Below are 16,939 nucleotides of genomic sequence, written 5' to 3'. Positions count from 1 at the left end.
CCCTACCCTACTCATGCTGCCTCTGGCCCCTCCCCTACTCATGCTCTCTCTCGCTCTGTCTCAAAATAAATACATAAACTTAAAAAAAAAAAAAAAAAAAAAGCTGATGTTGAAGATCAGGGTAAGTAAGCATTTACAGACTGTTCCAGGGTTCTGGGGGTACCTCCATCCGGGTGACTCCAGTCACGATAAGGGGAGGACCACAGGGCTCACACCAGCCATTTTATTAGGGGACCAACCAGAGCTCCAAAGTATCCTGGAACAACGTTGACATCACTCCAGAATATGTCACTTTCAGCTCAGAGTTCCGCAGACTATTTGTAAAGAGTCAGACGGTCGATATTGTTGGCTTTGCAGGTCACACGTACGGTCTCGGCAGCAACCATCGGGCTCTGCCATCTCAGCACTAAATCGGTCTTGGCCAACGTGTACGTTTCATCTGACGAGGCCTTACGTACAAAATCAGGGAGCGGTGGGCCAGGTCCGGCCTGCAGCCTCTACGTGGCCAAGCTCTGCTATCGCAAAGCCAATCAGACGCACAGGAAATCATGCTTAGGGTGGAGGGACGTCTGATATAAGGCACAGAGCTATCGATGACGAATCGATGTCAGACAGAAAGCCTGATTTATACGGAGCACGCCTAACGTCAGGCCAAAAGTCCAAGTGACAGATCCGCACCCCCATCCCGGCCCCAGCGCGGGGACACGCTGTCTCTCAAACTGCAAGCTGAGCCCACGTTGGGCACCCACGGTCTTCCTCACTCGGTGGCTGGCCCCCAAGCGGATACCCGGTAAATCCTGGCAGAACTCTGGCGACAGCGTTTGGGGCAGAGCACAGGGATTTAAAGCCCTAAAAACTCCTTGGAGACCTGGTTCTAATGAGAGTGCCGCGTCCAAGAGCTTTTGGACAGGTTGCGGATGTGGGCCGCGGAGGCAGGCCGACCCAGCGTCCCCGGCAGAGAAGGGCAAGCTTGAGTTACTCCGCGATCAAAGCTCGCTTCAAGGTCAGATTCCTGCTGCCGGGGCAGCTAAGCAATGAAGGAAATACATCTGCCCCCGCAGCTGTATTCTTAGCCGGGGCCTGGAGTCCAGTGAGTTACGGGCTCAGAAAGGATGAGGCGCTTTTCAAAGCACCCGATCATCTGGGCCTTTCTGCGGCTTTCATTACCGGCACAGAGTCAGTCCCCTGCCCCTCTCGTCCTCTGTCCCCCCCCCCCCCCGGGGTCCCTCTCTGAGCGAGGCACAAACGCTTTCTGTTTCCATCGAGAGAACAGGTTTTCTTGGCAGGGAGAGGACAGACAGCTGAGGGAAAGTCAGAGCACACACCGGGGAGGCCGTGAAAGAAACAAAGCCTCCAAGGAAGAGGCCACCAGAGGGGCTAGATCCCAAATGCAAGAGGTAAGACAGGCACGTGCACACCTGGGCATAAGGCTGGGCTGTTCGCAACAGCACGTGACCAACAAGGCCGGGCTCTGCGCCCTCAGACCGCCCCGCCCACGGCCACCACACAAATTGCCATTGTCGTCGTTGGTCACTAAGAATGCCACTCCAGGAATCGCTGACACGCCGAGGGGCCTCTATCCTGAACAACGTGGCCTTTGCCCTTAAGGCTTCACCCACCCGCTGGAGCACCTGCACGGCCCCCCGCGTGGGTCTACACCCTGGTGGGCGGTGGGGGGGGGGGGTCTACACTCACACAAGAGGATACAGAATCGCCCGATATGGAATCGTGGGGGCCTGTTAATTAGAACAAACTAGCGAACACGCCCATGTCAAGCAGGTGGAAAGAAACTTCGGGTCAAGGTGTTCCTGCTTAAGCCTCATTAACTGGCTCAGGGGTGGACAGAGGAACCACTCAAACTGGGGTCTGAGACCACAGTTTCATTCTGCTAACGAGACCTTGGGCTCCAAAAGGGAACGTAATATGGCACACAGGATACCCGCAAACACTTAAGGCGGCTTAGGTTTCCTTTGGAAAATGCTCCGGCTGGAAAAGTCTGGAAACTACGGGATCAGGTGAGGCTAGGCTCTGTCCCTCGAAGATTTATTGTGCTCTCTCTCCCTCTCTCTCCTTCCGCCTCTCCCCCTCTCTCACAATAAATAAATAAATATTAAGAGGAAAAAAAAAAGAGAATTGTTGTGGGACCACTTACCCACCGGTTGACTAAAAAAACAGAAACAAGGGACGGGTTCCACGATCAAGTACGTTCATCTCCCCCCTCGGATGTTAATTACAACCTACAATGAAACGTTAAAGGCTAAGAGAATTCTTGCCATCAAAGAAGCAGCCCTTAGCTTTTAGTGTTTCTCCGATTTTGCCAATGGACTTAGCAGAAAAAAAAATTTTTTATTTATTTATTTATTTTTTTTTTTAAGAGCGGACCACTTGGAAATGTTGGGTTTGGCCAGAGAAAATGGCAGCAGGGGGACAGAAAAGCATTGTGCGCGAGCTGTAGTCTCCGATTAGCCAGGAGTGTGTAAGGGGTGAGGGGGATGCCCGGGTTGTTTGCAGGATCTTTGGGTCTGAAACGCTTTCTCTGCAAAATAATAGCCAGAAGCCCCCTCTCCTTTTGATTCCTAAAGCCTTTTCGAAAAGGCCAAGCATCGTGGCGGTCAAGAGCTAGAACAGAGCCCGTACCCCATCAATCGCGGTGATGGCCCTCCGTCACCTAGCACGACGTCCTCCTCTCCCCTGCACGCCTACTGAAATTCTCCCCAACGTCCAAGGCCCAGCTCAAAGGTCACCTCCACTCTGGACACTCCCCCACCATGTCACAAGTATACCCGGAACGTGAAGACGCTCTGGGACACGACATGGTAGCTGCCTTTCCATGCTCACTCTATTCGGCACCCAGGGCACCTGCCCCAGATTCCCAGTTGGTCAGAGGCAGGCCCGGGGCAGACAAAAGGCAAGATGCCCAGGCTACTGGGTTTTCAACTTGGACACACACGGGGAGGGGTGCGGAGAGGGTCAATGGCGTGTTTGAACTCTCTCGCGCGATTTAAATGATCCTACGGCCTTTCTGTAGGTTTAAATTCACGGAAGCTGGACAAGGAAGAGGGAGCACGGTGTGAGCTTCCCCGACTCTCTGCCCGCCCACCTGGCAAGCCCACGCACCGCCCCAGCTCCAGAGGGACAAGGAGAGGCTGGGTGCCTGCCCTCTACAGGCGGTACTTGACGAATCTTCCAGCCCGGCCCTCTGCCGTGAGCTACAGACTTCTGGATCCCAGTGCCTGGCCGCCAATCCCTACTCTCAACCTAACGGCCAGCCTGAGCCCTCGAAACAAATCGAATCCCGCCCCTCTTCTGCTTAAGATCTTTCAATGGTGTCTCACTTGTCCTTCTCAGTCTGTGGCCTCTGGGGCCCCCCAAGCCCCTCTCCCCCCCCCATCACCTCACTCCCCTTCGTCCAGCCAGCACGCTCAGTCACGCCGGACTCCTCCCCGCCTCAGGGTCTTGCCCCCTTGCCATGACCTCCTGGAATATTCTCCCTGTGGTCCTTCACGTGACAGGTCCCTCCGGTCTTGAAGTCTGTCCACGAGAGGGCAAGAAAGAGGCCTTTCCGTAACCAGCCTCCCCCGCCGTGGGTGACTTTCGAGGCCACCATCCCGTCTCCTACAGGGTCCTTTCCACTCCCCGCCCTCGTTTATTGTCTATTCTGTGCCTCCCCCAAGGACCCGTGCGCCCCACTAAAACAGAGACGTGGTCTTTCTGGTTCGGTCTGTGGGGCTGGTTTGTGGAACAGCGCCTGATACACAGGATGTGCTCGGTACGTTCAAAAACTAAATGAAAGGATGCTGCTGTCAGCGCTTGGAAAATCCAAGAGGTTCTCTTGAAAGGTAGTGAGTTCCCCATCACGGGCAGGAGGCGCGCGTGGCGGGCGTACTGGAGTGGGGCCTGAAGTGAGGTGCGGCGGGAGAGGGGCGGGCTTGATCTCCCAAGTCCTGCCCAACACTGGGAGTGCCCGTGCGTGCCCACGATGGATGACCCACTCCGGAGGCTTCTCGCCAGACATCCTTCTCTCGGGCACCGAAAACCCACGCCCACAACCTCGCGCCACAGTACGGCCAGGCCCTGCTCCCCAGATGCAAGAGAGACGCCTTCTCGACCCTGCGGAAATCCTGGGAACGCAACTTAAATTTTTTTTTCCGGAAGCGAACACTGTGAGCGTCAAGGGCCACGTGGCTCAGGCGCGGGTTTGCACACGCATTCGGAATTAACTCCTGGATGCTGGCGGCCGACGGGGAGCTCCGGGGGCTGAAACATCAGCATTACGGCACCACCTCCCCCACCCCGGCCGCTCCCTGTCCGGCCAGGGCCTTGGCAACCCACACGGGCCTGTAAAAGCGAGAGCCATTACTTGGGCAGAGATTGTGGGTTGGTCCACGGAGCCACAAAGATTTTAAATTGCAAAACACGACCCCGTAAGGGCAGAGGGCCTCCGGTGTCCTCTAAAATCTGCCCAAGCACCGAGCCGCAGACAAGGAAATGCTCCGATGCCCTCGCCGGAATGACGATGCCACCAGATGGATAGGTCTGGAACCGCCGAAAAGACCCAGAGAACGAGTGCCCCCGAGAGGCTCAGGCTGGGGGGGCCTCGGAGACTGGCGAGGCTTAGATTGTTCTAATTCTCAACACAAAGCATCCATCGAATGCCGCCCACGAGCTTGACTGCCACGAATTTATTGTGGCCGTCGTTGCTTGGCAGGGAAAGGAAAAGCATCCAGGGCTCATTTTCTTAGCTTGCGATCCTGGCCCCAGCCCACACTCTGGTGCAGGAGGCCAGCCCGGGGTCACTGGCAAACGGGGACACCTGTGTGCGGCATCCTTCCTTATACACCGGAGGGGACGACGGAGGCTCCGGGGGACAGACTGCAGGAGGGCCTGACTTTTTGCCTTCATGCTCTCGTGTCGAGCATGGGCCCCTTCTTTCAAACCGCACACACACGGGGCACCCGGGTGGCTCAGTCGGTTACGCGTCCGACTCTTGGTTTCGGCTCAGGTCACGGTCTCACGGCCCGGGAGTTCGAGCCCCGCGTCGGGCTCTGTGCCGACAGCTCGGAGCCTGGAGCCTGTTTCGGATTCTGTGTCTCCCTCTCTCTCTCTCTGCCCCTCCCCTGCTCATGCCCTGCCTGTCTGTCTCTCTCTCTCTCAAAAAAAAAATAATAAACATCAAAAAAAAATTTACAAATGCACTTATAGGCGCCAAACTGTTTATTAGGCTCTAGAAGGACCAGATAGGCCTGCCCTCTGTCCTTCAATGCTGCCAGGCCCCTTTCCTACACGAGATGGTCCCCTCTGCCTCGAATCGGCCCCAGATGCTCCTGTGGCTGACTCCCGGTCACCCCCAAGGGGTCACGCCCGCACGACGCCTCCCTTCCCTTGTTACACATTACCCTGTTTTCCTTCTCGTTGTAGTTCCGATCCCTGCCCCCAAATTTATTCATGCTTATTGGCTGTTTTGCCCAGTAAAATGCAAGCTTTTGTTCATTCTTACATCCTTGCTGTCTACAACAGTATCTGGTATATGGCAGGCAGCCAGGGAGTAGCTGCACACGAAAAAACAGGGGAAGGGAGAATGGCGGGGGGGGGGGGGGGGGGGGGGGGAAGTTCATGATCAAGGAACTAAGAGAAGGCAGAAAATTCCAGGAGATGAGGTTTCAAGGGAATGGGTCCATTCAGGTAGACTCCTATGGGATTTAGTAAAGATTTCCATCTGAAGTTGAAGGCCAAGGACGGGCCCTCTGAAAGGCGTGAGATCGAGAGTGACAGGGCCGGCTTTGTATTTTTTTAAAATATCACCCTGGATTGGGTGTGAAAACTGAGTTATAAAGAAATAAGCAAGGTGACGGGTTAGGGGGCAGCCTCAGTGGCTCTGATAAGTCCCGCAGGCGTGGCGACCCGCAAGGAAACAGCCAGCGCCCGGTGGTGGGGGTGGGGGGGAGGGCAGGCTGAGGAACCAGAAGGAAACACATCCACACGGGCTGCAGACGTTAGCAGCATTCTCTAAAATACTAGGAATTGTCCAAGAGGTAGATTTGGTGGAGGAGAATGGAGACTGACTGGTTCGGGGATGCCCCTGAGACATCCCAGTGGAACCGTCTAGAAGGAGGCTGCATAGGCAGATCTGGAAGGTCAGGAGAGGAGGCCAGGCTGGAAGGAAACACAGATCCGAGAGACATGATGAAACGAGGAGACTTAGGGACTGGAGGTGGGGAGAACAAGAGGAAAGCCCAAAGGTCGCACGCTTTCCAATATGGATCTCTCTGAGAACGGCCGGTGCGGCTCTTAGAGCCCAGGATACAGGAAGGAGGAAATACTTGAATAATCCTAAAATAACGGGGCTCTGCCCAGAAACTGCCTAGGACCCAGCGGAGCTATGGTAAAGAGTATGACGGGGTACAGAGGGGGGAAAGGTCACAGCCCCGGAGAGAAGTGTTTCAAGCCAGGCTTACGGGGAGTGCTTGCTGTTAAATTTCTAGGAATCGAGAAGCCGTGCTTCCCACGAGGCCAAGTGACTACATCCTCAGCCTCCCTGGTAACTAGGTGTGGCTGTGTGACTAAGTTCCTGTAAAAGAACACACACAGCAGTGTGAGTGAGGTCTCTCTGGAGACATTCCATGGAAAGGGAAGGGCACACATTCTCCTCCTCCTTTCTCCGCCCTATCGCTTGAAGCCTGGATGAGATGGCTGGAGCATCGGCAGCCTTTGCGACCATGAGGATGAGGACCACATTCAAGAGAGAGCAGCAAAGGAAAGAGCTAGAAAGTGCCTGGGTCTCTGACAACTTCACGCAAGCGCCGTAGCTCTCTCTTCTCAGGCCGCCGACTTCCCGAGAGAAAAGAAACTGTCTTGCGGAAGCCACGGCCACTTGAAGAGGTGCTGTTACATTGCAGTCAATTTTAATCCTCATCCGAATACTAGCCGACGAATCCAACACGTCCCCTGCACTGCTGTCCCCTTGCTGCGGGTCACGTCATTGCCTCGGTAGGGATATCCTCCTCCTTGCCTGTATTTATTTAAATCCTGCCCATCCTCTGGAGGATGGATCAGATTCCACCTCCCACACGAGACTTCCTCCCTTGAACTCTGGCGCTGTCTGCCTGCCCCCACTCCTTGGGCATCTGGCCTATGCTGCCTTCCCAGTGATTCACGCCCCCCCCCCCCCACACTTATCTGCTGGCTCCTCAGAGAGGCTCAGGCCCCTCAAGGGCAAGGTCCACCATTTCCAAGTGCTCGTATTCCCTGGGCCCGGGGAGGCCGTCAATACAAGGTCATGATGAACAGGTCCCCCCTAAGGTTCTTCCTGCTCCCCACCTGCAGCCAAGTTAAGGATGGACCCAGAAGGTATGGAAACGAATTCAGAAAATGAGAAGGCAGGTAAGACAGTTAAAACCACTTCTCATAGCAAGAGGTAGCTTGACGGAAAGATCTAAGACTTCTCCCTCAGACTATACAACCCAGCTGGTTGACCTCCATGAGGTTCACGCGGCAGGGGGCACCGTTCACACAGAAAACGAGGGGCAGATGTCATGCCCCGGGCACCGCACGTACAAACTCAAGTCCCTCCGGTAAAAGCCAGCCAGTCAGGTCAACCGACACGTTTTCACCTAACGCGCCTGTAACATACTTCGCGATCTGTCGCTCTCGGTAACAAATCACTTTGGAGGACCTCATCCCAGAGGATGTTTGGAACAGCCTGAGCACAAACGCACACCTCAGTTCATTCGTCAAGGCAGTCTAATGTTTGTAACTGCAGATTTTTGCGTCTGTGGCTTGCCTGGGAAATTGTTAAACTCGACAGGCAAAGCACAGGAGGCCCAGAGGATCCCCCGCCCCTGGTCAGAGCTGAAGTCGTAACACAGGCTGACCGGCCGGGGAGCCGTCAGCGGAGATAACAACTACTGGGGAAGCTTCCATGGAAACGTCTAACTTCGAAGAAGCCCAAATCCCTCAAAACATCTGAGAAGGCAGGCGCAGGGGAGAAGGCAGCCTCCCGGGTGACCCTCGGAAAGCGACCACGTGGACTTGGAACCCACGCGAAAGACCCCAAAGCTGTCGTGAACGGACCCAAGAGGCGAGCTTGGCACATCAGGAGCCAACTGAGAGACGAGAAGGGGCCTGCTGAAAATAACACGAGATGGGCTGCTGGCCGGAGATGACAGCCATTCACAACCAGGTCAAGTGCAGCACCCGGGGTCAGTAACCGGCCCCGAGGTGAAGGCTGCCCTCCTTCCCATGCACGGCTGGAGCTCAGTCTAGACAGCTGAGCCTCTGCCCCCGTCCGGACGTCAGAGTCCAGGATTTCACGCCAACCCCGAGTGGCATTTGACACCTGGGGAGGCCTGGGGAAAAACCACTCTCTGGGGCCGCGTCACCACTGGTGACCACCAGGTGTCAGTAGTGAGCGGGGGCGCCACCCATCTGGAGTCTTCAGAGAACTTGAACCAGATCCTGGGGGGGGCGGGCACCGGATGCTGTGGCTTTGGGGGCAAACAGGGCTATCACCACATTCTCAGGCATGCACGAGTATTTCATTTCCGTTACTCGGCTGTCAACTCACCATGCAAACGCGCTGCGCCCCGTCTAGGATGTTTTTCATCCAATATCCTTCACGCACTCCGAGAAAAGATTCGGGGCTGCTCACGTCCATGAGGACGGAGGCCTTTCTGTTTTCGCCCCGCCCCCCACCCCCGGGGGAAAGCGAAAACATAAAGCAGGGTTTTCTACTCCTCTCCGATCCTTCCCCCACAGACACTCTCCCATAAGTGTTCTAGAAGTTTCTCTTCATACAGAGGTTCGAGATGTGGGTTTGCAATGCTTCAGTGACAGCTTGGGGGTTACCGGGTGCGGAGCCCGCAGGGACACAAAGCTTGTGCACCGTGCAAAAGCCAGAGCGGAGGGCCCCTTCCCTGCCTGCTTTATGGAGCTGGACCCAAACTGGTCTCTGTCAGCAGTTGTAACATCTCCAACGGAAATACTAGATCATGAGTAGCTTCAGCAACAACAGAGGCTGTCCTTGCTCGGTCTTTTAAAACCCGGGATGTCAGGAAAGCTTTGTCAAATCCTACAGCGACTTCCCTCTCCAGGCTGGGGACGTATCCTTTGGAGCACGGGCCCATGCCAAGCCCAGCCCACGATGTCCTCAACACCAAGCACTAGGGTCCCTTTCAGGGTCCACAGTGACACTCAACAGCACCCAGCCACCCCAGAGAAGGCACCCCATTTACCGCTGCCTCTCCGCATCCAAAGATGCAGGGGGCCCCTGCGTCTGAGCACTCCTCTGAGTACGGGAGGTGTCTAGAGGGTCCCTCACTGCCAATTATCCCTTAACTGGAGTCCAAGTAAGCCCCGCTTCAAATATCTCACAAGCAATGATACCGAGGACAAAGGAGAAACACAGTCCTCCGCATGAAGGGCATTCCTAGGCTTGCGTTTAGCCTTTTGCAAATAGCTTCGAGTCGCCATCTTGCCGCAAGGAAACACCCAAAGGCTGGAATGCCAAATGGCATCACCACTGAGGCCCACGACCTCGAAAAGCAGTCTTGCCAACGGGGGACCAAAAGCTGGCCCAACTACCCCCTGGGACCGTCACTGAAACAGGAAGTGGCAGGACCTTTCTGGATAGAGACAGCCACCAAAGCAAAGATACCAGTGGGGTCAGAAGACCCAACTGGGTCTGTCGAAGGTCCTGCCATGGTGCCACATTTATGGCTTATCTGTGCCCACGTTTCTTTGCTGACAAGAAGCACTGTGCTTTCTAGGGCATCTTTCCGGGGAGAGATCACGTGCAGTGAGAGCCGGGGTCTTAGGTTAGCCAGGGAAACTTCTGCCTTTCTCCTGTCTCGGATCCCCGGTCCCCTATTGCATCCTGCCCCACCCCAGCAACAACTTTTGAGCTGCGTCTTCCAAGAACAAGGGTTTCCAGGTCTGGACTGAGAAATACGGAGCAAAGACCCAGTCTCACCATTTGCTGACGATGAGTAGCAGTGGTGGACGTTTCCAGAAGAAGAGGTGCTACAATTCTGCCAGAGGTCGGTTGCATGTCCATTGCCCACGATCCATTGCTAGAAAGAACCAGACATCTTCGATCAGACAGGGTGGTGAGGAGCGAAGGGAAGAGGAGAGAAAGGAGAAGGGAAGACAAGAGCGGCCTCATCCGCCCGTCTACCTGGCCTGCCCCTGCCCTGCCCGGGGTGGCCCAGCCAGAGGCCACAGTCACGCTGGGGAATGGAGAGAGGTGGGGGTCTGGCTCAGACATGGTGTTGGGCGGAGGGCCAGCGTTTCACAAATGAAAAGCACTTTGTGAACAGAAAAGTTCACTCACACACACACACACACACACACACACACACACAGACGCACACAAGCTAGTACGTGCAGAAGTATGTCCTATAGCAGAAGGAGCCATGAACTCAAGCCAGGACACCTGCATTCAAGCTGGCTCTCCTCACCCCGGACCTCCTGGGTGTCGCTCCCCCAAGCTACTGCCTCTCTGAGCCTGTCTCCTGGCTCCTAATTCCTATCAATCCCACAAGATTAAGAGGTTGTAAAAATGCTTACAAACGATGAAACAATCCAAGATCCCCAACATCACAATCTCTCACTCTGACATATTTCTCGACCTTGGAAACGGACAAGAATATCACGTCTGGGATACGCCTCACGTTAAGAAGTTAAAACCACAGTAGGGGCGCCTGGGTGGCTCAGCCGGTTAAGCGTCTGACTTTGGCTCAGGTCGTGATCTCAAGGTTCCTGACTTCCAGCCCCGTGTGGGGTTCTGTGCTGACAGCTCAGAGCCTGGGGCCTGCTTGGGATTCTGTGTCTCCCTCTCTCTCTCTCTCTCTCTCTCTCTGCCCCTTCCCCACTCACGCTCTGTGTTCATACAGAGGAGGCTTTAGAGTGGAAGGTGCTATGCCCACATCACAAAGCAGACCGGGTGGCTGTGAACTCTTTTCCAGAAGAGCCTATTTTAACCTTCCCATTTCCAGCCCTGAAGGGTGTTCCATGACATGTGGAGAAAAACAAACCTTCATAAATACTCCACTTCCTTCCTCAAGGAACCTACGGCGCAAAACAACCAAAAAAAAAAAAAAAAAAAAAAACAAAAAAAAAAAAAAAAAAAAAAAAAAAAACCCTGCAATTTTATCAAATGAAGGTCGGGAAACCCTGAGGTCTCTGCACTGAAATGATTTGGCTTAAATGGAGGCCTGCGCCGCTCACCTAGTCTGGCGATCGCCTCCCTCCTACCCCTGAATCTGCTCGGGTTTTCTCCAAACAACTGAAAGGGGGCAGCCTGCCAGAAACTGCAAAAAACGCCCCGGGGGCCGCCCGAGACTTTCACGTCGTTTGCAAATCACGACGCGGCGCGGACCTGGAGGAATCGCCGCCCGGGAGGCCCGAGCCCTGGGCGGTGGGGCGGGGGGGGGGGGGGGCGCAGGTCCGGGTGCCCCGCCCGCGCCCACCTCCCCGCTGCCCGCCGGGCACTCACGCTGACGATCGTGGAGACGAAGAGCAGCACGAGCACTGCGACGTGGAGGACGATGATGCCCAGCAACAAGAGGAGCATTCTGGCGGCTGGTTGTGCTCAGCGGAGTTCCTGCCTGCCGGGAAAGAGAGCCGAAGCTGGACGTGAGGCCCAACCAACTGGCCCGGGCGGGCGGGCGGGCGAGCGAGCGAGGGAGGGAGCGAGGGAGGGAGGGAGGAGGAGCGCGCGGAGGGAGGGTCCCCGCGCCGGCGGAATGCAGGGGCCTGGCTGCGCGCCCGGCCCGGGTCGCGGCGCCCGCACGCCTCCCGGCGGCCGGCCGAGAGAGGGCAGCAGCCGGCCGCAGCATCCCCGCCCGGCAGCCCGCGGGGGGCCCGCCGGCCACACGACACCTCTTGCTTCGGGGACGAGACGAGGGGGTACGCACGTCTAAGTCACCCCGGGAGGAGAGCTCTTCCCAGAATGACCAGCGGAGGCCACGGCACACCTCCACCCACCCGGGGTTGCCTCCGGAGCACAGCCCCGCGTGGGGAAGGAGGCAGGAGGAGGAGAGAGCCCCCCTTTCCCTACGGGGTGGCGGTTGGGGGTCCGCGCATGGGCGCCCCGATTTCCGCCGGAGGCTCGGGGACGCCAGCGGCACGCTGCGAGGGAGAGCGCGCGGCGGGGAGCTGGTTTCCCAGGCCCGGTGCGCTCCGCGTTCCGTTAGTCTCCCAAGTTTCCACCGGGTTCTGCCAGCGCCGGGGAGCCGTCCTGGCCCCGGCTCAGCCTGGCGTCCACACCGGCGGCTCCGGAGAGGAGGCGCAGAGCCGGGGGAGTGTGGGCAGGAAAGAAAGGCCCAGAGAGTGGCCGGACCCCTGCGCTTCCCGCCCACCGCGCGCTTCACCCCCCCACCCCCAAGCCCCTCCCGCCGCAGCCCCTGCGGGCCGGGCCCTGCGCTCCCGGGCTGGCCTCTCGCCGGTTCTCCCCGGTCCCGGCTGCGCCCCCGGCACGCGGAGCCGAGACACGACCCGGTTCGGCCTCGGCGCGCCGGGACGCGCGCCCAGGAGCCTGCACGGAAGGGGGGTGGGGGGGGGGCTGAGTCCCAGGAGAACCGCAACCCGCCAGAGCCGGCAGGACAGCTTCCCCCACGCAGCTATGTGGTCCTAGCCCCTCGTTTTACAGCTCTTGGGGGGAAATGGAGACTGGGGTGACCCGTTAGAGGGTACTATGGCTGTGGAAACCCAGCTGCATTTGGGGGCACCGTCTCAGCACAGGGCCAGGGGAGACCACGTTTCAATAGCTCCGTTTTAAAAGTCCCCAACACCAGGCCCCTCCGCTGCTCTCCGTAGGCAACACAGTCCAAGGAACCCCTGGAATGTACGGGAAGAAATGAGCACGGCTTTCGGACTGTCTCCCAGACGGTTTAAATTAAATCCAACGGCTCCTAGAGCCGGGAGGGACAAGAGAAGGATAATCGGGTATATGGCTAGAAATGGGGGGACCACGGGGGGCCAGCAGCCCCATCTCCGGGGTCCACCGCAGGGACTGCTTTGCCAATGAGTCCCCAAGTAGGCGCGTCTCCAGCGAGACCCAAAGTGCTCAGCCCTTGCCGCATATCCCCACACCGCCACCCGCGCCCCTTACGACTTAGGGACCGTAAGGCAAGGCCACACGGTGTCCCTACAAGCCCCGCAAGAACCAGACGAGCCAGACCGTGGTCCGCCTGTCCGAGCTCGGAAAGACAGCTCGCGGGCCTGGCCAGCCCAGTGCCCGCGCCTGCTCCGCGCTTTCTGGCACCATCGACGGAAGATGCCCACGTTTCTCCTGCGTCTCCTCCACTTGTCCCTACCAAAGCACTTACGGCCCAAAGGGATAGTTGTCCCCGTTCCTCCAAGTGGCCTCCGGCACAAACTCGGCGCGGCTGGCTCGGCGGCTGGCGTCCCCGAAGACAGCTGCGCTGCGGGGCTGCGCGCGCGAAGCGAGGGGCCAGAGGGAGGCTCCCGGCGTTCCCCTTTAACGGGAACAACGCCCTGTCTGCGTCGCTGCAGTAGGGTGTGTCCCTGGGTCAGCGTGTGCAGGGGGGCGGGACTCGGGGGAGGAGAGAGGGCAGGAGGGAGGGAGGGAGGGCGCGCGGGAGGCAGTTACTCGGCCTTCAATCGGCCTCGGGAGAAAGTCGATCACTGCAAAACCGCTGGGACTTTTACTCGCTACTAGCCGGCGGCTGAGCTTTCTCACCTCCGCTCCTCTGGTTCCCCGAGCTCCTGGAGACCAAGTGTCGGCCAATAAACTGGCCCTTCCGCCCCCTCGGCCACGTGGGGAAAGCCCTCCCGAGGTCGCCCCCGCCGGGGCGCACGCACGTGCACTGCGCCCACGCGGGGACCGAGGCCGGATTCCTCTCCTCCAGGGAAGGGGGAGCCGGCACTTAAGCGCAGGAAGACGGCCCTCACCTCTCGGGTCCTGGCGCGCCTGGCCTGCCCTGGCATTTGTGCTGGCCACACCTGCACCGCGCCCTCCCGCGCTGTCCGTGTCTGCGCCCAGGCCGCGTGCCGGCTCCCTAGGACTCAAGGGACCCACTTTGCGGGCCCCGCTTGGGTGACAATTAGCAGGAGGAGGGAGAGTTCCGCCGACTACAGCACAGCGCGCCCGGGGGAAGGGGGTCTGGTTCCTGCTAGCCCGGACCACAGCCGGGTATGCTCCAGGCGAAGTTCGCCTGGCCCGGCTCCCAGCCTCCGCTGGCGTCCCCAGGCCATTGGGTGGGGAGTTGGCCATCGAGGTGGGGGAAGATCAGCCAGGGAAATCCGCTGATTCATAGTCGCCTGAAAGTGGTTCGCCCAGCGTCACAGGGACGGAGGGGCTAGCCCTTCTGGGCGTGGCGCAGGTGGGCCCAAATACGACTTTCGATGGGAGAGTGGGCGCCCAAGCCCAGAGCCTTAATGTGGATTTTAAATGTCTTTACTTACTAATGCAGCAATTCACACACACCCCGACTGCTAGTGTCCTGTCATAAAACCTCATCATTCCAACTGATTCAGACAACTCCATACTATTTTACTATTTGAAACCAGCTGTTTAGGGGCGCCTGGGTGACTCAGAAGGGTTAAGCATCCGACTCTTGACTTGGGTTGAGGTCATGATCTCTCGGTTCCGAGTTTGCCTCTCCTGGGGCTGACAGCGCAGAGCCTCGGTGGGATTCTCTCTCTCCCTCTGTCTGCGCCTCCCCGGCTCATGCTCTCTGTCTCTCTCTGCTTCTCTCTCTCAAAAAATAAACAAAAATAAATTTTTAAAAAGTACCTGCTTATGGTAGCTGATTGCATATTCTTGTCTTTAAGTCAAAATACATTATCTGGGGGCGCCTGGGTGGCTCAGTCGGTTGAGCGTCCGACTTCAGCTCAGGTCACGATCTCACGGTCCGTGAGTTCGAGCCCCGCATCAGGCTCTGGGCTGATGGCTCGGAGCCTGGAGCCTGCTTCCGATTCTGTGTCTCCCTCTCTCTCTGCCCCTCCCCAGTTCATGCTCTGTCTCTCTCTGTCCCAAAAATAAATAAACGTTAAAAATTTAAAAAAAAAATACATTATCTGAAATACTCTTCAAACCACGGTCTTTTAAAAACTCTTATATTCGCCAATTAAAAAGACGACATATGAAAGTTTGGCTCAATGCGCATTGTATGACGGGTGCACACATGGTCTGGGAGAGGCGGTGTGGGGCAACGCTTAGGCACGCTGGCTCTGGGCTCAGACAAAGCTGACTACTCAGAGTCCTGAATTGGGGCAAGTACCTGAAGTTCCACGAGTTTCCATTTTTCCATCTACAAGCAGGACTGACAATGCCTACTTTAGAGGTGGCGAGTAGGGGGGGAACAAGGTGTGTGAGGCAGTTTGCATAGTGTCCGGAACGTAATAGGGACCAGGACCCAGTAAACTGTCACCATGGTTACCGTTATATCACATTTTGCCCTCACATCAAGCAAGGCTGAGCCCCCACCCCCCCACCCCCGCCAGCCCACCCCGTGAGCTAAAATAGCTTATGCCAATAGCATAACCAACCACAGGAATGACAGTGTGCTCTCTCCTCCTGGGTCATTTTATAGGTCAGGTATGCCCCAGCAACTATGGCCTCTCTTTATGCCATTCAGACTTTTATTTTATTTATTCCACCAACACTGATGTGGACACTATGTACCCAGTACTGTTCTAAGCACTTTCCAGATAATTCGCGTATTTAACTCAGGATTTCCTTTCTCTTCTTTTTCTTTTTTTCTTTTCCCAAGTAACCTTTTTACCGAAGTGTATGCATCTAGGAAAGAATACACGTCGTCGTAAGCGACAGCCTGCCTCTTCCTCTTCCCAAGATTTTAGTCCCTCAGCAGGTGACACCACGCTGTGAGCTTTGGAACCCATGAGCTTGAACCCTTTTTTGCTCCTCCCTTACTGCCTCTCGCCTGTCTCCTGCCCGCTCGGCTCCCAGGGTGGAAGACGAAACACCGCCCCGGGCAGTGTCCACCAGGCTTGGCCACACCCAGGGCCAGGCCAGGGCTTGACTACCGGTGGAAGCTTCTCCCTAACCTGCTTCCCAACCCAAGGTCCCCTGCCAGCCAGCTGTGTGTGCAGAACTCCGTCCCATCAGGAAAAAAAAGCATCGGGTCCCCTTTCTCCCTTCAAATCTGGACGTGCTGGGGTTTCCAGAGGCTCTCAGATAGAGCCTCTCCCCTCCCCAGCCAGAGTATATACCCAGCTTCCAAAGGAGGAGTTGAAAACCCTCTGACTGTCGGTCATCTGCAACACAAAAGCCCTGTCTCCCTGCAGCCCTTCCCATTTGTGATTTGCAGGGGGTGGGGGACTGGGCAGTTCTCGGAGAAGCATAAGCTTCCACTCTGCAGAGGGACAGTGTGCCAAGAAAACTCACCGGGCCGAATGGTGTAACCCCTTCCTCCACGCGGATTTCTCTGCTCCAAACACGAGGGATGCCAAGGCGGGGCCCTCCCCACAGGGCAGCCGAGAGACCAGCAGCTGGCAGGTTGTAAGCCCCACTGCTTCCAACCAGGCTCCCCGAGATGTTTCCCCGGGGGTGCTCCGTGTAACTGAAGCCAGGCCAGGCGTCTTTCCAGTTTATTCAGGGGCTGGTCCAATGCTGGGATATGTCATGGTGGCCTGAGAGCTTCTCAGCCTCTTCTGCTTAAAGAGACAGTGCCCAGCTTGGTCTACAGTGATCCCCAGAGGCCCTGCTTTTTTCCTCCGGGGAGGAAACGCGCCGTGTGGGGTGTCCTACGTGTTAATTGCAGATAAGTTTCTTTTTTTTCTTTTTTAAATCAGTATCATCATTTGAAAGAGCCGCAGGGCATTGCGCGGATGACGCTGACCTCCGTGAGATCATTCGGTCCGAGTCAACAAGACTCGATTGAAGGCATTCGAACCGTCAATAGATAGGAACGATAGGTTGGAAGGACAGTTGCAAAGTTACGGAGCGTTGGACCAA

General features: G+C 56.9%; 1 protein-coding gene across 2 annotated transcripts in view; it reads right to left on the bottom strand.

Moving 5' to 3' along the window:
* Positions 1-16,534, bottom strand: part of PMP22 (peripheral myelin protein 22) — a 32,747-nt gene extending 16,213 nt beyond the window's left edge. The window contains exons 1-3 of one of the 2 annotated variants that reach the window (XM_040453157.1): positions 16,370-16,534; positions 11,492-11,603; positions 9,968-10,067 (exon numbers count right to left, since the gene is read on the bottom strand). In XM_040453157.1, the coding sequence (XP_040309091.1) occupies positions 9,968-10,067; positions 11,492-11,569 (178 nt within the window). In that variant the 5' untranslated portion in view covers positions 11,570-11,603; positions 16,370-16,534. Of the gene's footprint in view, positions 1-9,967; positions 10,068-11,491; positions 11,604-13,325; positions 13,476-16,369 lie in introns of those variants that run through there. The other variant, XM_040453156.1, reaches the window with a different exon arrangement.
* Between the last annotated feature and the right edge of the window lie 405 nt (positions 16,535-16,939).

Source organism: Herpailurus yagouaroundi, unplaced genomic scaffold, assembly GCF_014898765.1.
Source record: "Herpailurus yagouaroundi ecotype Mexico unplaced genomic scaffold, PumYag 208, whole genome shotgun sequence".
NCBI lineage: Eukaryota > Metazoa > Chordata > Mammalia > Carnivora > Felidae > Herpailurus > Herpailurus yagouaroundi.
This window is presented reverse-complemented; position numbering and strand designations above follow the sequence as displayed.